The 20,513-nt window shown below is 37.9% G+C and overlaps 1 protein-coding gene across 3 annotated transcripts in view; it reads left to right on the top strand.

Moving 5' to 3' along the window:
- CDH6 (cadherin 6) overlaps nt 1-20,513 on the top strand; it is a 126,097-nt gene that overhangs the window by 58,374 nt on the left and 47,210 nt on the right. For all 3 annotated transcript variants that reach the window (XM_058564299.1, XM_058564298.1, XM_058564300.1), the window contains one exon: nt 11,267-11,623. In XM_058564299.1, coding sequence (XP_058420282.1) covers nt 11,396-11,623 — 228 coding nt within the window. In that variant the 5' untranslated portion in view covers nt 11,267-11,395. The remainder of the gene's footprint in view (nt 1-11,266; nt 11,624-20,513) is intronic.

Raw genomic sequence — 20,513 nt, 5'->3', positions numbered from 1 at the left:
GGCAAGTGTTTAGTAAACATTGAACAAGGGCATTTCTTTAGTGGTATAATTAAAATTCCCTTTTAAAATGTTTTGCGTGATAGTTTATGTGCAATTTGACTCAAGTAAACAAAGGTTCTAATTAAAGTTTTTAAATGAAGGCAATCAAAATTGATAAAACATCCAGCAACCCATTCAAGCACATTGTCTTCCTGTCTGGTGGGAATTTAATTTGATGGTCAGTTAACATTAGCCTGAATCAGTTAAGATGTTCCCACCTCCACAGGCCCCCTTCTGCTTCAGTTAGTCTCACAGAATAAACCTTTAAATGTTGCTGTACCTCCTTTAAGTTGTTATACAATATTTATTCAATCAAATTTTTTCTAAGTTATTACACCAGGATATCATGAGAAGCATCTAATTTAGGTTATTAATCCTCTGCAAATAAAGTATAACATAAAATATATTGAATGAATGAAGCTATCCAAACACCAAATGGGGCTTTGATTATTTTTTCCCACTATAAATTGGTGTAAAGCGTTACACCTTTGTAAATAGTGCTATCCTTTTGGGTCAGAATAGACATGGTAGCTTTTCATTGCTAAGAGGGGAATGTCCAAAACATAAAAAAATCCGGATCATTATCCCTTTTTGCCACATTTCTGTGTGTGTGTGTGTGTGTGTGTGTGTGTGTGTATCTGTGTGTGTGTGTGTGTGTGTATGTGTGTGTAGTGGGAAAGGTGAAGAGAGACAGAAAAGAATTCATTTTGCCTGTAATGCACTGATTGACCTGAAGTGAAAGATATTTTAAGGGAAGCCTCATACTCCCCATCTTTAAATTATTCATATTTTTTTTCCTTTTAGTGATGCTGTAAACAACTCCAAAAAGCAACGTTTTAAATGTAAGAATTGTTGGTAATTAATAAGTGGTTTACTGGCTCCCAGGATCACTGATGTCTCTAATGATCTTTTTTCATTAGTGGGGATTAAAACAGATGCCTGCCGATCACTTTCTTCAGACCTCCAGGTTCTGCACCGGAGCTGGCTGGGGGCAGCAGCAGAAAGGCGTTCCCTCTGGCTCTCAACTGTAGAATTGGAGCCTTCTATCTGGAGGTAGCAACTACTTCTGCTTTGTAAAAGAAAAAGCAAAATATGATAGTCTCCCCTTATCCACGGGGGATTCGTTCCAAGACCCCCAGTGGATGCCTGAAACCGCAGATAGTACCAAACCTCATATTTACCATGTTTTTTCCTATACATACATACCTATGATAAAGTTTAAATTATAAATTAGGCACAGTAAGAGATTAACAACAATAACTAATAATAAAACAGAACAATTATAACAATATACTGTAATAAAAGTTATGTGAATGTGGTCTCTCTGAAACTACCTTATTGTACTGTACTCGCCCTTCTTCTTGTGATGATGTGAGATGATACAGTGCCACACGATGAGATGAAACGAGATGAATGCCGTGGGCATTGTGACATAGCGTTAGGCTACTCCTGACCTTCTGAGCATAAGTCAGAAGGAGGATCATCTGTTTCGGGCCGCAGCTGACTGCAGGTAACTGACACTGCAGAGAGCGAAACCATGGAGCACAGGGGACTTCTGTAAAATGTAACCCCAGCTCCAGGGGCAGTCTGCCTAATGCCGGGGTTACTTAGCAAGCCTGCGCGGCTCTCACACTAAGTTACCTTTCCAACCTGGCGTTTTTTAAAAGATGATATTTTGGTCTCCATCTAATACTCCTTTGTTTGATTTCTTAATTTCTTTGGAGTTTGGACAAGAAAGAAGAGTGCTATTTATCAGTTGCTTCCACTGAGACCCCAAAACTTTACTATTCCCAATTTGAAGATGAGAAAATTGAAGCACATTGTTATCAAGTCACTTGCCAACTTCTCAAGACTTAATAAGTATTGATGCTGGGATACAAAGAGGTCAACCGGCTCGAGCGTGCATCTAACGACAGTGCTGTTCCATCCCTGGGTATCAGCACACCAGCCCGAATTTCATACGTGAGAAACGAAAGCTCGGAGAGGTGGAGTAGCTTGCCGGAGATAAGATGGGGAGAGAGAGAGAGAGAGAAAGACAGTGAGACCTAAACCCCAGCTCTTCTAAATACCACTACAACAACTTTTGACAGTTAGGTTGCTCATATTTATTCTACCTGTCCATGCTTTCTCAAGGATTATTACACCAGGATACCAAACCAAACATTCAAGAAAACTTGGACATTTTTTTAATGGTTCAAGGTCATCATTATGAATATCCATTGCTAAATTTGTAACACGGTGATACCCTCAAGGGCTGTGAAGTATTCATGTGTTCATTCTTACAGGCCTGAGTCACGTCGTCATTAATTCACATGTTTGGTCATTCTTACATTCAGTCGCTCATGCGTTCGTCCATACGTTCACCGAGTTTACAAACGTTTATCTGGTGTCACTATGCGCAGGCACTGTTCTTGGCATAGGAACATAGACATCCCCAAGGGCCAGCCTCTGACTCAGTCTATCTGTCTTTAGTTCTTCTGCCTGCCTTTTTTAGCCACTCTCTCTTCACCTTTCAGCTGCCCCCGCCTACTAATATTGGTACTCCAGCCTCCAGCTCTCCTTACCTCATCCCTTTAATTTGCTGGGGATTTAGAAACTGGTGATAAATGTGTTCAAATTTTGTGTGAAATGAGAATAAATAAAACCTAGATAGTGTCTCCATGAGCAAAATACAAAGGAGATAGTGAATGTTATGGTTAAGAAGGAGCCTCTAGATTAGCTGGGTTTTATCCAAGTTCTGCCAACACTAGCTGTGCACTCTCAGGCAAAGTTTCCATTCCCTCTAAGCCTGTGTTTTTCATCTCTAAAGTGGAGGATAAGAATGATGGCTTCCATCTCAAAGGATTGTTGTTTAAGGCTCACATATTTGTAGAGCATTTATCGCATTACCTGGCATAGAGCAAATGTTCATTAGCTGTTCTTATTTAGTTTATAGGCTTTTTGACAATATTTTTATCTCTCAGAGACCTGTATTGTTGTTATATTTGTAGGGGAGTCATGAAGACTCAATTCTAAGGTCACAGCTTAAGCTTGAGTGCTTATCATGGGCAGTAGCCTGGCCAGTGGCTCTGTAGGGTGAATTTAGAGTGAGGACTCCCAAGTCTGATGCCAGGGCTAGGATCTAGCTTCATTACGTACTCATTGCATGACCTTGGACAAGTTACTCGACCTCTCTACACTTCAACTTCTCATCTGCATAAATTATAAGGATATTATCCACCCCACAGGATTGTCATGAGAATTAAATGAAAACATGTTTGTGATGTGCTTAGCACAGTGCTAGCACATAGTAAATTTAGGGATGGAACATAGCAAATTTAACTAGTATTATTATTTATGAGTTAGACTTCATGTAATTGATAAGAGGCTTAGACTTTATATTAGCAAAAATAAATACGTCTCCACTCCTCATAACAGTTTACTGGAGTATGAGCCTTAAGAAATCACCTGTGATGTACCAAGTTTCACAATGACTTAATGGAAAACCCAAACACGTGACTCCTTTTGCAATTTAATAAAGTTAAATCTGTTTTGAACTCCTCACACCCACTAAGGTAGCCTTGTTTCCTGCTGGCCCGTAGCTCCCAGCCAGTACTCTCAGGCTGCCCTTTCACTGAGCTATTGAAAGAACAGCAAACTCATTGAAATCATTCACACTAATGTGCAAGTGAGTTTTGACATCTTCCAGGCTTGTTCAAGCTTCATTGTGTTAAATGGCTATGTGTCCAAAAGAATTAACGCAGCTGCCGGAAAGCCTAATATACAAGCAGGGAGTAATATGAAACCAAGTCTTTCAGACATTTCTGCAACCTAAACATATAGTTTGCTACAGAAATGTTTAAAATTCATGCCATGAAAAGCTAATTAAAAGTATAAAGTGCTTTCTCTTCTCCTTTGTTCGCGTGAGTAAATCTTTTGGGAAAAGACAGCAGCATGTCCACAAAGCGAAAAGCCCTCAGGAGCCGGGCAGCGTGCATAAAAGAATGAAGCAAGAGGGTTTAAGAAAACCGCAGTGAAAGTGAGATGGCAAATGGCAACTGAACGGCAGTTGAACACAAGGGAGTGGAGGGAGATGGACATCAAGAAGGATCGGTGGGGAAGCACCTGCACTGCTTCAGGAGGCTGCTCCCTCCCTTCCAGAAGTAAAAATGTCACCAGAACTTCTGAGGTTTCAAGTTAATCCAGAAATGGGCATGTACTGATCTTCAAAGATTAGCAACTGATTTCAGGTTCTTAATTGTAAAAGGCAAAAGAAGAAATGCACGAGAGGCAAACTGGCCGTACGTTGGCCAATGTGTATCCTCTGCTAAGACATTCTTTGACAGTTTAGGTAGTTGTGGCCATCTTAATGTTAATAGCTAACATGAATTCACTCATTTTATCCTCTCAGCCACCCTATGAGGTAGGTCCTATTAATATCATCCCATTTTATAGATAGAGAAATTGAGACATGCGTTGGTCCCCTTCTCGCCCAGCCAATGTTGGGCGTGGCTGAGCTTCTAACCCAGACACGTGGCATGCCAGAGTCTGTTCTTAACCAAATGCTGACACTTCCTCTCACAATAAAATGGTTTGGACTTTTCCTTCCATGTGGAAAAAGAACTTGATCCTCTGATTCAAGTTTCTGGTTTTATTGTCCCAAGTGAGTATTTCAAATCAATAAATATTCCTTGAGCCCCAACTACATATAAAACACCATTTTATGTGCTGTAATACATTTGATTTTATCTTCATTAATGCAATGTGTGGAACATGACTTTAGAACGAGGATAATACTGTTGAAATAGCTTCATGTGGAAATACATCAGTTTGCAAACAGATTGGCATATTATCCACAAATATAAACATTTACAAAAAAAATTAGGCATCATTTGATGGCTGTTGCCATAATGATTCATTGGCACAAGAGAAGTGGTACGTGAGGAGAGATGCCAAAGCTGTTGACACATTTCAGTGGAGTTCATTACACACACAAAATGGAACCAATTTTACTCAACAGTGACTTTGACATTTACAGAAAAATGAAATTGAGGTTCAGAAATGAAGACTTTGTGTGAAATCTCTACCAAAAATTTTAAGTTGGTCTGTCCTTATGTCACCACTTCTAGAAGATGAGCCATGTTCTATAAATTTATTTTTATTCATAGCAGGTGGCAACCTATTCAAAACAAAGTTTCATGGGTGATCAGAAAATGGATCTTGAACAAACTTAATTGGCTGTAAAATGCTTCTTTCAGAAAAAATAACAAACTTTTAAAGATGTACTTGTAGGAAGACACGTGTCCCTTTGGTTTCATTCTGTTTAATTCATCCTAATATCACAGTTGTGTTTATTTAATTTGCTAGGTTTTAATGGAGAATATGCCATCCTTGCCCCATTGCACCCAAAGATGGTATGGGACTAGAGAGACCAGGCTCAGAGTTGGAACACGATAGGGCCAGGAGAGATGTTAAATAGTTGTAAATAACCAGATGTTTTCTACTTTATTAATGATATAATGTGAGAAAATGTACCAAGAGTTAATAAAGGATTTACAATGTATATGCTAAAAAGAGTGCATTGCGGATGGGTTATACGAGTGGGCCAGGAGGACTTAGCATAGACAATATTTTCAGAGTGTTTTCTGTGAGCAGCATCATGCAAAATACTATGCTACAGTATTTATATGCAAAACCATTTATTTGAAGAAACAATTTCATGATGGATTTTAAAACAGTCTCTTACAACGGTAAATGGTTAAAGTATATTAATAATGTCACTTTATTGAATGCTTACTGTACTTTCAATGCCAAAGTTAAGGCTCTGCATACTAAAGAATGAATGTGCTTGATTTAATTTGTAAGCCTAGATAGCATTATAATAATACTGCACTGATTAGAATTAATCAAGAACACCAGAACAAATGTACGCTCTCTGAATTTGAAAACATTAAAGTAATTATATTGCTTTTAAATCTATTTACTGACTTGTTTGTCTGTAAATAGTATAATAGAATCAGTATCTCAGAACCAGATAATACAGTTGAGTCATTCAGACTGTTATGAAACAGAAGTCACTGGAGAAGCAATTCAATCAATAGAGAAGTTTTCCAATTAGCATATTAATTATTTGCAAATAAAAGGTGATTCCAAAGTACTCTAGAGAACTCGAAGACATTGTAGTTTTTCTCATTCTATATATCCCCATGAAATATTTTTACATTATTAATTTCCAATAATCTAGGGAAAAAAGTTTTGCTAATCAAACGAAAACTTCAGCCCAGCTTCTGCATTAATTATCACATACTCTAAATTGGTAGAATCTGAATTAATGAGGCCCAGGCTCCTCTTAAATGGCATGCATTAAATAAAAGCTGGACTTGACTATGCATTCTTGTGAAGATTGAAGTATATATGCATATTGGCTGCCAGGCAAATAAATTTTCAAAGTATGCAATTACCAATGCTATGTGGGCCCTGCCCCACTATCCATAAACATCTTAATTACCTTCTAGACATCACTAAAAAAGGCTTCTGCAAAGATTCAAACTATGTTTTTGGATCAACCCCTTTTGCATATCAAATTTCATAGTATACAAATGACAGCCTATAAGAAACAGAAAGTTTCCCAAAAAAAATCCCAGATCCCAGCAAAAAGAAAATGAAAAGCAGAGATGTGGTCTATTAAGTAATCTTTTAAGCCCATTGCTAAACTGTCATTGAACTGTAATTAGGCAGTTAGTTCAAGTTTCAATTTTTTTTTTTTTTGGTGAGGAAGATCGGCCCTGAGCTGACATCTGCCAATCCTCCTCTTTTTGCTGAGGAAGACTGGCCCTGGGCTAACATCCATGCCCATCTTCCTCCATTTATATGGGACGCCGCCACAGCATGGCCTGACAAGCAGTGCGTCAGTGCGCGCCCGGGATCCAAACCTGCGAACCCTGGGCCACCGCAGCAGAGCGTGAACACTTAACCGCTGCACCACCGGGCCGGCCCCAAGTTTCATTTTTATAGAGTTTTTGATATTTCTAACCAATTTGTTCTTAATGCCATAAGGAGATGGGGGCAAAAAGATACCATATCTACTTTGTTTTGCATTCTTTCATTCCCACTGTTTAATCTTTGGGTTCTTTCCTGATTAAATAACCATGACTACTATTTTAAAATTCAGTTCTATGTATGCCCTTACTTCTTCATCCTTTTGGTTTACTTCCTGACATCTTCAAAATGAGCCAGCCCATCTGGTTACTATTTGCCACGTGGTTCTCCTGTATTTTGCCTGCTCAGAAGTCAGCAGCTTTCCACATTTCTCAAAGTTGTCTTCCTTTGCTTGAAGTTATGGCCATTCAGCACGTTAAATATCCTGTTTTTTTGCATCTAAGGCCATGCTTGGGGTATGATCATTTTGTTTTTTTTTCATTTCATGTTTTTAGATTAAAGTAAAATCTAAAATATGTATGACATTCGTTTTAACTGTATCATATTCTTATCCAACGTAACATTAGAATAATGTCAGCATGTTAATTACAAGATGTGTTTGTCCAGTACCATTTTTACAATGGCAAAATTACTAAGTTGAAGTGAGTTCTGTTTTTTTTTTTTGCCTGAATAAAGCAAAGATGATTTTTTAAAACCTTAACATAGCAAAATAGAAAGCAAAAAAAACACAGAGTCTATGAATGAGTCCATCCTCTAGTGAACTTCCCTTTTAGCACATATCCTTCTTCATTCAGGCAGTGAGCATAAAGCTTCTGCCTTCTCTGTTTTTACACTAGTACTGTGAAATCCTGAATTGAAGTCCACACAAAGGAAAACAATCAGCAAATGGACTAATTCTGATTTTTAAAGTGCTTCTATTCTTTAATTTGAAAAGAATTTGACTTGCTTGGAAATGCTTCTTGAAAAATAAAAAACTACTTAAGCCTATGCTACCTTTTGCAGACTTGTACAGTGTGCTATAGATGGATTCAATACATACAACGCAAAAAATAGTAACAATAACAATAGTAATATAATAATAATACCTAATATTTATTAATAACTTACTAAGTGCCAGGCACTAAATGTTTTGAATGTAATTATTTATTTAATCCTTATAATACCCTACGAGGTAGTTACTGTAATTATCCCCATTTACAGGGGAAAAAACCAAGGTACAGTGAGATTAAGCAATTTTCCCAAGTTCACAGTGACTAATGGGCAGAGCTTGGATTTAAACCCAAGCAGTCTGACTCCAGCATTGATAATCTTAACCACTATGCAATCCTGCCTATTAAGAAGCATTAAATGAGAATTGCTACGTTATATATTCAACAATTTAGAGTTTGTTGGGTTTAACTATAGAATCTCACAGAGAGATTCTAGCCCTCTAAAAAACAAACATCAAATATGAGTGGATCATATCAATTTTAGTAACTTTAGTAATTTTTCACATTGAGGTTTTTTGTTCGTTTTTTTGTGAGGAAGATCAGCCCTGAGCTAACATCCATGCCAATCCTCCTCTTTTTGCTGAGGAAGACCGGCCCTGAGCTAACATCCCTTGCCAATCCTCCTCCTCTTTTTTCCCTTTTTCTCCCCAAAGCCCCAGTAGATAGTTGTATGTCATAGTTGCACATCCCTCTAGTTGCTGTATGTGGGACGCGGCCTCAGCATGGCCAGACAAGCGGTGCCTCAGTGCGCACCCGGGATCCAAACCAGGGCCACCAGTAGAGGAGCTCGCGCACCTAACCGCTAAGCCACGGGGCCGACTCCCTCACATTGAGATTTTAACAAGGACACACCCTACCAATCTGATACAAAAATTGCTGGGTAATAGCAAAACTAGATGTGTAGCATACTTGGAAATACTGCTTAAATATGCGTCCCTTTAAAAGCTCATTACCAACTAAGCAAAAAAAATATGAAATACTTGACATTTTGGTATCTGTGATATTAAAAAGAACTAATATTTAATATTCAAGTGACAACAGCTTGTAGAGTTTGCACACAACACCCACAGGGATCGATTTTTCTTTAAAATGGCCTTTAGGAGCCTGCCTTTTAAACAGCTGACACCTCCATTCTCTGCATCCCTCTTTCCCACCAGCACCATGGGGCACACACTGAGTGCAGCGGCAGACGTGTAATTCTTCACTGCAGGATTTGTCTATGCAAATAATGGAGAACGTGGGAAATTAAGAAAAATGTAATTTCCACTGAATCAACTTCAGTGTAATCTCTACTACTAAAAACGAATAAATGTCTTTAGAGGGTTTTTCTCCATATGCTTTCTCAGTGCCGTTTATATACCATCCATGAGAAGAGAGAAGAATCGTTGTCACCTAATAAGCATCAGTCATTCTATATTTGTACTGAGGCCACGTAATGACAAGTATACTGTTACCTGGCATTTTTCCAGCATTAGTAATTGTCACAGTACTAATTTACTCACCTGTGGAATTTTCAACTTCCACAGCCTGCTGTCAAGAAGATGCATAATAATGGAATAAAGGTTTTTAAATGCTGAACACTGAAATATTTCACTTATATTCCCATAGAAAGCTTTCACTAAGCCACGTGTTAGGTGTCTATAATTACTCATTGTGAGGTTAAAAAAAACAACTGGTTGCATATACATTTACCTGATAGAATAATGGGAGACAAGTGAACAAATCTTTTCTAACAAAGAAATAAAAAATACTAATCAGATTACCTCAAATGTGTTTCTTTATCTGCATTTATTTAGAGTGAATGCACCAGTTTAATTACTATTATGTTCTACATTATAATGCAATTCACTTTTTTGTTAGTATTATTTAAGAAAATAATTTTCCGGGGGGCCAGTCCAGTGGCATAGCGGTTAAGTGTGCATGCACCGCTATGGCAGCCAAAGGTTCGCAGGTTCAGATCCCCGCAGGCACTGACACACCACTTGTCAAGCCATGCTGTGGCAGCATCCCCTATAAAGTAGAGGAACACGGGCACTGGTGCTGGCCCAAGGCCAGTCTTCCTCAGCAAAAAGAGGAGGATTGGCAAGGGATGTTAGCTCAGGGCTAATCTTCCTCACAAAAAAAAAAGAAAGAAAGAAAATATTTTTCCTCTATCAAATAGTAAGATGAAGAAGTAATTTATTGGATTTTTTTTTTCAAGAAATGTGGAAAAGTTTAAGATGGAGATATAGGCATGTATTACTTCAATGACATAAAATAGTAAATGAATATACAACATCTTTGCCAAGCAGTTTGACCCAAAGATTTTTTAAATGCTAGATAATGTTCTTGAAAAATAATATTTGTCATGGAAAATTATTACCCACAAGTATAATCGTTGACTTATCTGAAGATCCCGCAGTCAATTGCCCTCGCTGTGGTAGATATGTTTGAAACATCTGTGAAAATTACATAGAGACTGATTTTAATATATATGCTTGATTGCTGTGATACAAGTAAAATTTAGAGATAAAAGCCCAGGATTTCCTAAAGAAATTTGAAGAGAATTGCTCATTTAATTCTTATATTTTATTAAATATAAATTCCATGGTTGTTCATTAACCCATCCTATAGTGTTATTAGGTCATAGGAGGGAAAAAAGTTTCCTGGTCAAGTTTGGGAAATACTGGATTAAATGTAGGCTTATCGTCATTGTTACAAAATTTCACTTCAGAAACTTCAATATGCTAAGATGCATTCTGAAGAAAAGGCACAAGGTCTTTTCCAACCTTGTTTGACCCAGACTGTTCTATCTCAGCACATCTCTGAAGCCAAGAGTCTGCAGAACAGTCTCTGTCTTGATTTATACCTACACATCACAGGCACTCAATACACTCTCGAAATTTCACCATCATCCACTTTCTATTGAATTGAAATTGTCTGTGATATTCTTTGCCGCAGACTTGTTCATGAGGATAAATATGCAAATAGAATCAGAAACACAAACTTGTTTCTTCTAACCAGATCTCATCCCACGTACTCAGAGGTAAAAGAGTGGTGAGATAATCCACTCTGGCATGTTGACCTACAGCAATGCTATTACTTAAAATAGGATTCTTAAGTGATAGAAAAGGAGAAAGGAAAACAGCAGCTTCCTACGCTGCACATGCCATCTATTTAGCATATCTGAAAGACCGTTTTCCTCATTTCAAAATTGATAGCCAACTTATTTTTGTTGGTTTGCTATTCAAATTTCTGTCCTCTTTTTCCAGAGCTTATTTGCTCTAACACTGAATTTTAAGCATCTCTAAAAATGCTTGATATGTTATTATTCTTTCCAGATATCCTCTGAGAGCCAAGCAAAGAACATTAAGGAAGAGAAGAGGAATGAGGCTGGATACAGTGCAGTGAAAAGAGGCACTTCAAGGAGAGGGGTATCTGCTACCCAGCGACGGGACTGTGTCATCAGAATGAGAACTTATCGGTACTTCTTGCTGCTCTTTTGGGTTGGTCAGCCGTACCCAACTTTCTCAGCTCCATTATCTAAGAGGACTAGTGGTTTCCCAGCAAAGAAAAGGGCCGTGGAGCTCTCTGGAAACAGCAAAAATGAGCTGAACCGTTCGAAAAGGAGCTGGATGTGGAATCAGTTCTTTCTCTTGGAGGAATATACAGGATCGGATTATCAGTATGTGGGCAAGGTAGGATTCCATTGGGCGCTTTGACATTCTGGTCTTAAAGGCCTGAAGAAGTTACTTCTAATAAATAGACAGGGAGGATGTGAACTATTCCCCCAGTACAGTAAGAATTGTTGCTTATCTGGTAAGACTTGTTTTTTTTTCACTTGTGTAGTTTCGGGAAGAAGACTGTAGCAAGAAGCTGAGAAATGTTAACACTGCAACAAAGAGAAATGCTCCAGTTGAAAATGCAACGCCCACAACCATCCGCATAGGATTATCATAAATCCTTTAATTTCTACTTTAGCTTGAAAAATGTGGTCTAGCTACTCTATAAAGTAGGATGTATTAAAAATAGGAACAGAGCAATTAAGCTGTAAGGAAAGGAAGTTTCCTTTTTCTTGTTCTGAAAGCAAATATTCTGAGCTTTAGTCCTTTGGCCAGGTTCAGATTAACTATTTCTTAACTCTGCTGCCTACAGCCATCCATTCTCTGAACAAATGGAGCTCTTTGTCCTCAAAACCCATCGCTGCCTTAGATTTGGTTGTTACTGCTGCTGCTGTTTGGTCTTGTCTCAAATCATCGCCAGGGGTCAAACATTTCAAAAGTTTGTGATTTAATTGTGGCAAGGTTCACAAAAGAGAAAAATAGTTATGTAAAGGTTCTATTTCCAAATATCATCTAACCATTTTATTGACTCCGGAAGTAGAATGAGGAGGCATTGCTTATTATAGCCCTTGCAGATTCCTGGAGCTGAGTCAGGGAAATAGCTTGGTTATACTGTCTTGTGAGTTCCACTGAAATTTTATCATGGGCTACATTTTTGTTGCAGAATATCTGCATACTGCAAAGATGTAAAAAAACAGGGATACAAGTTTGTATTTTGTAGGTTCTGTGTTTTGCAATATGGTATTGATAAGAAAAATAATTGTCACACATCCTTTACACAAACTGGGAATGAATCTAAGAGAGATGATAAATTGTCTTCATTTATGATTACAGCTTTGATTTTAAACCATTTATATTAGGATATCATGCAAATAGCATACATTTTGCAGATTCCAAGAGCTGCATGTTCACACTTCAGTCTGTTATCAAATATCCTTGAATAATCATGTGCAAATATTCTCTTTAACTATTTACCACTATAAATGAAAGAAAGCCATCCATGGCTTGGGCTGAGGTCACCAGGCATTGTTCCAATGAAGTGAATTATTAATGTGGAATAAAGTAGGAGAGGAAGTATTCAGTGAAGGAGTGAACATCAACACAGATCCCCAAGGGTCTAGCCTTGTATTTGCTGTGAAATTCACATGCTGTGTGACTGCTGAAGACAGACAGTCCACTTACCTGTACTTCACTCCATTTCCTCTGTGAAATTTGAACAGCACTACATTAATAGGGTAATGGTTGTAAAAAAAAAAAAATAGTAATAATCTTATAATCTTTAAAGCACTTTCTACAATACAAATAACATTACCGTCATAGAAGATTAAGTTTTTTAAAGTGCTTTGCTAAATAACTGATTCCCCCCTTTTCCTCTTCTGCTTTTTCTTCTCAAATTTGTGATGCCATTTTACATCAAAAATACCATGTATTTTTAAAGAAAGGTGAGGCTATTTCAGGATACTAGAAGCAGCAATGGATATAACCACACAGGAATCAGTTTACGATTATAATTGTGAGAGGTAATATTGCCATGGGGAAAAGTTTCGAGCTGTGGACTCAAGCAGATCCGAGGCTGCCTCGCTGCCCTGCCAATTGCCAGTTGTGTGGCCCAGGGCAGATTATTAACCTTTCCAAGCTTTAGTTTCTTCGTCTAGAAAATGCATGCAGCAATGCCTGCCTCATGGAGTTGCAGTGTAGTTTAAGTGAGACAAGAAGTAGTGACTGGCGCATAGTAGGTTCATAAAGGAGTTATTATTATTGGTGAAAAAGCCATTGTATACACTCTATGAAATCTATCTTTAACGCACTGAAGTGGAATATTGATTTTTATATCATTGCAAAAGTAAAAGGAAGTAATTAACAGATCTTTGAGTAGGTGGAAAATGTAGATAGTGGCAAAATCCCTTCACAATCACAGCTTCAAGTCGATTAATTAGATTTGGATATTTTATCGGCAGCTAGATAAATTTCCCTCCCTCACCATCATCTGCCCTCCCCCACCTCCGTGAAGTTATACATGTAAGAGAATATTCGCTGGAAAAGAGTCAAGGGCAGTAATTGAAGCTGTCATAGTTGCCAGCATTGCTACTTCAGACACGTGTAAGAGGTGTTCTTCACTGTTGATAGGGTATTTTCCCAAATCCGCCTTTGGGGTTATGTTTTATCCACAGACAAAACGATGAGACTATAATGTGTTTTTTAACCACAATCAAAAATAGACAAAAAATAAATTTTTAAAAAGGGAAAAAAAAAGATTCGTTCCTCATGTGGGTGACAAGTTGGTCCACTTTTAATAGATATGGAGTAAAACAGATATCTGATGTGATTATCTGGATCCACAAGGTCAAGAAACTTTTGGAAAAAAAAAAAAGCTTAGACTATAGCAGAGGTTCCACAACTTTCTTGGTTCACAATGCCCTTAATGTCTCAATAACTCTTTTCACAGTGCCCTTAGGCCAAAAGAAATAGTTAGGTCCAAAAAACTTAATAAGTATTTATGTTTTAACAAATATGTAACTGTTTGAAAAAAATACCCATCAATTAACAGAAAAAAAATAATATTTTTATTTCATTCTTAACCACTGTTACAGTACTTCCTAATGGAATGTGGGCGCCTATTGGGCACTGCATAACTTCTCGGATTGGACACTGCCCCCTTGTTTCCTTTTCCACATTGATTTTTCACCATACTTGCTTTTTATCACAAGCGCTATAGGAAACCCAGCTTCAAGAACAGGATGTGACATCATCGAAAGGAATGTAGCACCACCTACTGTTGAAACTGTAAACTACCCTGAGCTAGTAATTTGCAAGGTATCTGATAAGAGCTCAAGTGTTGCTGTATTTCCCTTGAAATTTTAAAATATTTCCTGGTGCTGCAGTGAGTTCCCTGCTGCCCTAATGCCTCAGTGCACACTCCGGGAACCATAGGACTGTAGTTAAATTGGTATATACAGATGTACAAAGGCTAATAAAACCTTAAATCATGCTATTAGCCCTACTAAGTAATAGTTACTTAGAGCCTATCCTTGAGGCCTGAAACTGAAAAGATTGATTTGTACATATAATGGATAGAAGTGTTAACTGAGGAAAAGTAATGCAGTTGAACAAATAGCTCTTAAAATAGAGGAAAGAATTTTTTACATAATAAACATCTGTTTGTACTTGTGCTCGTTGGTTCCAATTATTTGGGGTAAGTCAATAGGGAGACAGTGACAATGGTGGAGTGAGGAAAACGTGAGAATGGGTGTGAGAGCAAAGGGCTATCAGGTGTTGAAGGAGAAAAAAGAGTCACGTGAGCATCCGAGAAGTAGCAGCAGATGGAGTCTGGAGGCTGGAGTGACAATTAAGTGAATAGACAAGATCATACTTTAAAACTGAAGCCAAGCAATGGCAGCAAGACCTTCCTCCTCTTCCTGTGTTAATGCTCTTCAGCATTTCACTGTGTCCCATAAGATTAATGCAGAAACCTGGACGTAGCAGGGTTAGGGAGGGAAGCACCTAATGCGAATAGAAGTGGGAAAGGCCAATTATAGCTGAAATATTGACAACCCAAATTCTGATTTCTGAGAAAGTCTCAACACCCCTACTCACCTAAAATGGTGGTGGCAGGCCAGAGTAACAGGAAGAAGTAGTCCTGTATTGGGTAAGATTTTGTGAGCTTAAGATATAGATATAGATACAGATAAGGATTATGATTTTTTTCTAAAAAAATCTGGGGACAACTTTTAGCTGCTTTAGCATAAGCAGCATCTGTGTCATCTGAGAGCTTGTTAGAAAGGCAGAATCCTGGGTTTCACCTGAGATCTATTGAATTAGAATCTGCATTTCAACAAGATCTCCAAGTGTTACACGTTAAAATTTGAGAAGTACTGCTTTTAAGAATACCTTGAGGGGCCAGCCCCATGGCATAGTGGTTAAGTTTGGCACACTCTGCTTCGCCAGCCTGGATTCATGGGTTCAGATCCTGGGCACAGACCTACACCACTCATCAGCCGTGCTGGGACAGCAACCCACATATAAAATAGAGGAAAATTGGCACAGATGTTAGCTCAGGGTGAATCTTCCTCAGCAAAAAAAAAAAAAAAAAAAAAAAAAAATACCTTGACCTGGGTCTCACCTCCCCAGAGATTCTGATTTAGTTGATTTTTAATATAGTATCTATGATTCTAATATGTAGTAAAATTTGAGAACCACTGCCCTAGGAGAATTTTATTGGCATTAATTATAACAAAATGTGGCAAGCTCAGTGATAAAGTGGGCATCCACAAAGAATTATGGAAATCTAAAGGAGAGGGGCCGGCTGGGCTCGGGGATGCAGCAGAGCTTCCTAAAGGAGGTGATGATGTTGGAAGCACGTCTTAGAGGAAGAGCAGTGTTAGCTCACACGGCAGAGGGAGAATTACCAGGGCTTCCCAATTAATTGGACACAGAAGCCAAAGGAGAGAAAGCAAAAGGTTCAAAGAGTCAGAGATTTCCAGACAGAACAATGAGCATAATGAAAGTGTCACTAATGCCGGTACAGAAAACAGAAAGAGGTGCATATTTTTTTATCAAGGGCTAAAGGGAAAAGTAATTGATTTTATACAAAATCCACTTAGCTTATCTTTGGCTTATATAAACTTAATAGAAAAATAAGAGCGAAGCCTTGTAATTCCACATTTTCAGAAAATCCCACACCCCTCCTGCCAGGTTTACATAGCACTTCCTTGACGATGATTGGTATATAGTCTAAGATTAATTTCAATAAGAAAAGAAGAACATAGGTAGATAGATATAGATTATAGATTTTGAAGATGTGGGCATTCACTAATACAAAAATGAATATATTTAAAATTTCAGAACTATGCACAATTTTAGGCAAAAGATTCACATATTACCATTAAATAGCCCACAGCAACACTTAATTTCCTTGTCTCTTCCATTTCATCCTTCACAATATTCTTTATCTCTCCTTCCACACAATGTATACGTAAGAATAATCTCCATTAGAAGCATTCGAGATGCTTCTATTTTTAGTAGAATACCAGGAGATCTGTTTTAATGGAATTTGATAAACTGCATATTTTTATAGATATTTTCTGATGTTAGCTTTTTGGAAGTTGGTGATGGTTTTCTTTTGAGGAGCTTTCCCAAAAATTGATATGCTGTGCTTTTTTAAATATCAGGAAAATTGGGGTTCTATTTGAAGCTCTAATGTACAGGTCTTCCTAATATGCTTTTCTCTTGAGTCTTTAAAATTAATGTCTACCCAATTCAACGAAGCCACTATTCTCAGGATAATTAGACAGTAATGTTTTAACAGCCCATAAAAATAAAAGTTGTCAGCCACATACACCTTTAAAATTAGGGATTTTTATTTGCTCCTATAATTACATAATCATCCAAATTCAGTAAACATGAAGCAATATTTTATTCATTCTGAAAGACCATTTAAAAAATGCTGTTACTATAATATTGCTTTCTTATATTCCTTTTTTTTTTTTTTTTTTTTTTAAAAGAGCATAAGCTTAAAAGTAGAAACCTCCCGGCACTAATTTGATGGGTGATTCAGAGACTTCATTTAACCACTATTGCTTCAAACAGCAGCATCAGATTAAAGCAACATCATAGCTAACATTTACTGAGCATTTCTTTGTTCCAGACACTCAAAGCACTTGGGTATATTACCTCACTGGATCCACACGGCAATCTTAATGCCCAGAGATGATTTATATCCCTGTTTTACAGATGAGTAAACTAAAGCTCAGAGTAGTGGAGTATTTTAGCCCAAGATCTCACACTGTTGGAACTTGGCAGTCGACCTCTGTCTGACCTCATAACTGCTCAGTTACATCCCCTCCTGTGTACGCCCACTACCTTGCAGAGCCATTGCGAGGCACAAATGAAAAAACAGTTGCAGAACATGCTTTGGCGTTCAGTGATTGCATTCAACTCCATATCACAAATACCTCCGGAGAACCTGCTGTGTGAAACCCGAGGATAGAGAGAAAAAGAATTTTTTTTTAAAAAAAAGACTACTTTTAGAGAGCTATACAAATATGTTCGCATCATTATTATTGTGCACATTCCTTTTACTTTTTCTTGATTTTAATTTCCAGGACACATCAGTAATATCAAAATAGTTACATGTGAGCATTTTAAAACTAGATATGCAATTAGTGGTCTTTTTGGTCCTGATGAAAACGTGTCTTTTCTTTTTACTTCCCTCGATAACCTTCTCTAAACTTCTGCTCCGGTTCAATGACCTGCAATAATCTTTTCTCCCTGAGTCAGGACAAGTGCCTTGGGCATGTCTTTCTTCTTCATCATTTAAATTTAATGCTCAGCTATTTAACATTTTTATATTTCAGCTGGTTAGTGTATTTAAGAGAACGTACATTCACTCGCTCGTTGAATGTACTTTTTAAAAATGTTTCAAGAAGTAACTTCCCAGCAGCCAATATTGGCAGTAATCCTCATTTTGTTTCCACTCTCAGCCAACTGATTTCACTTTCTTAATGACAAAAGCTTCAATTTGCTATCTGATGCTAAGAAAATGCCCTGTGTAACAGCAATTCTCTTTCTGAGTTTTACACTTCCCTCTATGCACAGTCGCTCATGTGGAGAGCAGAATACTCAGAATGTCTGACCTTGGCCATAAACCCAAAGGCAACATTCAACTGCCTGGGTCACACAAGCGGAGCAAAATATAGAAAGCCAAACAAGGACCCAAATCCCAAATCTTCCAACTTCCACGTCATTATGCCTGTGGAATCCTACACCCTCCTGCTCGTAATTCAATTTGTTGAACACAATAGAGGGATCAAGATGAATAAAAGAGAGTTTAGGGTTCAGATCCTTTTTTTTTTTTTTTGTGACGGGATCAGCCCTGTGCTAACATCTGCCAATCCTCCTCCCCTTTTGCTGAGGAAGACTGGCCCTGGGCTAACATCCGTGCCCATCTTCCTCCACTTTATATGGGACGCCGCCACAGCATGGCTTGCCAAGTGGTGCGTCGGTGCGCGCCCGGGATCCAAACCTGTGAACCCCGGGCCGCCGCAGCGGAGCCCGCACACTTAACCGCTTGTGCTGCCCAGCTGGCCCCACGGTTCAGATCCATTTTGTTCCCACTAACCTATTTTACCTCCATGCTCCACAAGTCAAACAGAGATGGAGGTTGGCAGAAGGTTATAAAGACTCTACATGTTCATTATAACAAATCCCCCAAATCTATCCTTTAGACATTAAGTATTTCTTTACTGATTACCTTAACTCGTTTGTACTATTATTAAACCACGTAAATACTTGATTTGCACCAAAGCTCTTCATTTTTTGTCACCTTATGGGTCCACCATAGCAGATGAGAATATAAATATGCAAAATGCCAGCATCCTAGTTTACATTTCTTTTCAAATCAAAATTCCTAATTATCATTTTGAATAAATTTTATTTCAAAAATCAGATAAATATCCCTGACATATTGGTAATCAACAGTCAAAAGATCCTTAAACCACTTATTTTTTTCATTTCCACTGATATAAATGACAGAGTTAATAAATTATTTTAAATATGAGAAGCCAAGAATATACTCCAACCAGAATTATATGTTTAACTTTTGGAGGGCCCTACATCTCTAGTCAGAAGTAAAAGATGTCTTCCTTATGCCCTACCCTCTTTTATTTTTGGTAAAAGGTCCTGCCTTTAATAACCATCACCAAATTTAGAGATTATATTTAGATGCTAATGTGTCATTGGAACCTCCAGGAGGCATCTCTTTTTGTGTAGATGTAGGCTGCTGGCAGCAAACTCCACCTTCCTATAAGCTCTGATCTTGTCAGTTATTAAGATGACAATGTAACATAATCCTCATGAGCATGCTAAATATATCAGTATTCTTTGCAAACCTATCTTTCCATCTGGAATTGAAGAGGTTGAAAGAAAGTACAGAATTCTCCATAAAAGAATAAAGAGATTTTTCCTTATAGCCGTTATTGATAATTAAGTAAAAATAACACCTACTCCCAAAGGTCAATGTGAGGAATCAAATTTGAAATTATGCAATCTGGAATAAAAAGAACAGCTTGCCAAAACATTTCACAGGGAAAATGTTGGTAGTTTCTTCCAGTTTTCCATTCACAGAGAACAGGTACGCACAAGAAAAGAGAGGCATTTTAAAAGATTAAAACGTATACATGTGTGAAATGTATGAATAAATATTTTAGGTGAATTGGTGTGTTTCAGAAGTGCTGAGGGCAGTAATGGAGAAATAACAAAAAGCTTGAAATATGACTCTGGATGTGGGATTTAATGCTGACTAGAGGGAATGGAGATTGGAGTTAAGAAGGCAATTGAAGAAGTTATCTGAGCTACGGCATTTTCGAATAGATTTGGGGAGAAAATGTTTTTTATTCATTCAACAGTTATTCACTAGAGAGGGTAAAGTTGACAGCACAGGCAGCCTGCCTATGTTTGAGCCCCTGCTGCACTGTGACTACCTGGGTACTATTGGGCATGATATTTATCCATCTCTGTCTCCCATTTCTTCAACTGTTAAAGGAAGGGAGTAATAAAGTTATCGAGGTGAGGATTAAATAAACTAATACACGGAAAGAGCTCAGAAGGAGGCCTGGTATATCACACTCACTAGTAAGGTACTGTCAGGGTGGGGAAAATCCCCTTTCTTCCCTTCTTGTGGTCTTACGGCTGGACTAATAGTAAAATTGACACGAGACCAGATTAACAGGAGAAAAACCCAGTTTAATAC

Source organism: Diceros bicornis, chromosome 20, assembly GCF_020826845.1.
Source record: "Diceros bicornis minor isolate mBicDic1 chromosome 20, mDicBic1.mat.cur, whole genome shotgun sequence".
NCBI classification, from domain to species: Eukaryota; Metazoa; Chordata; class Mammalia; order Perissodactyla; family Rhinocerotidae; genus Diceros; species Diceros bicornis.
This window is presented reverse-complemented; position numbering and strand designations above follow the sequence as displayed.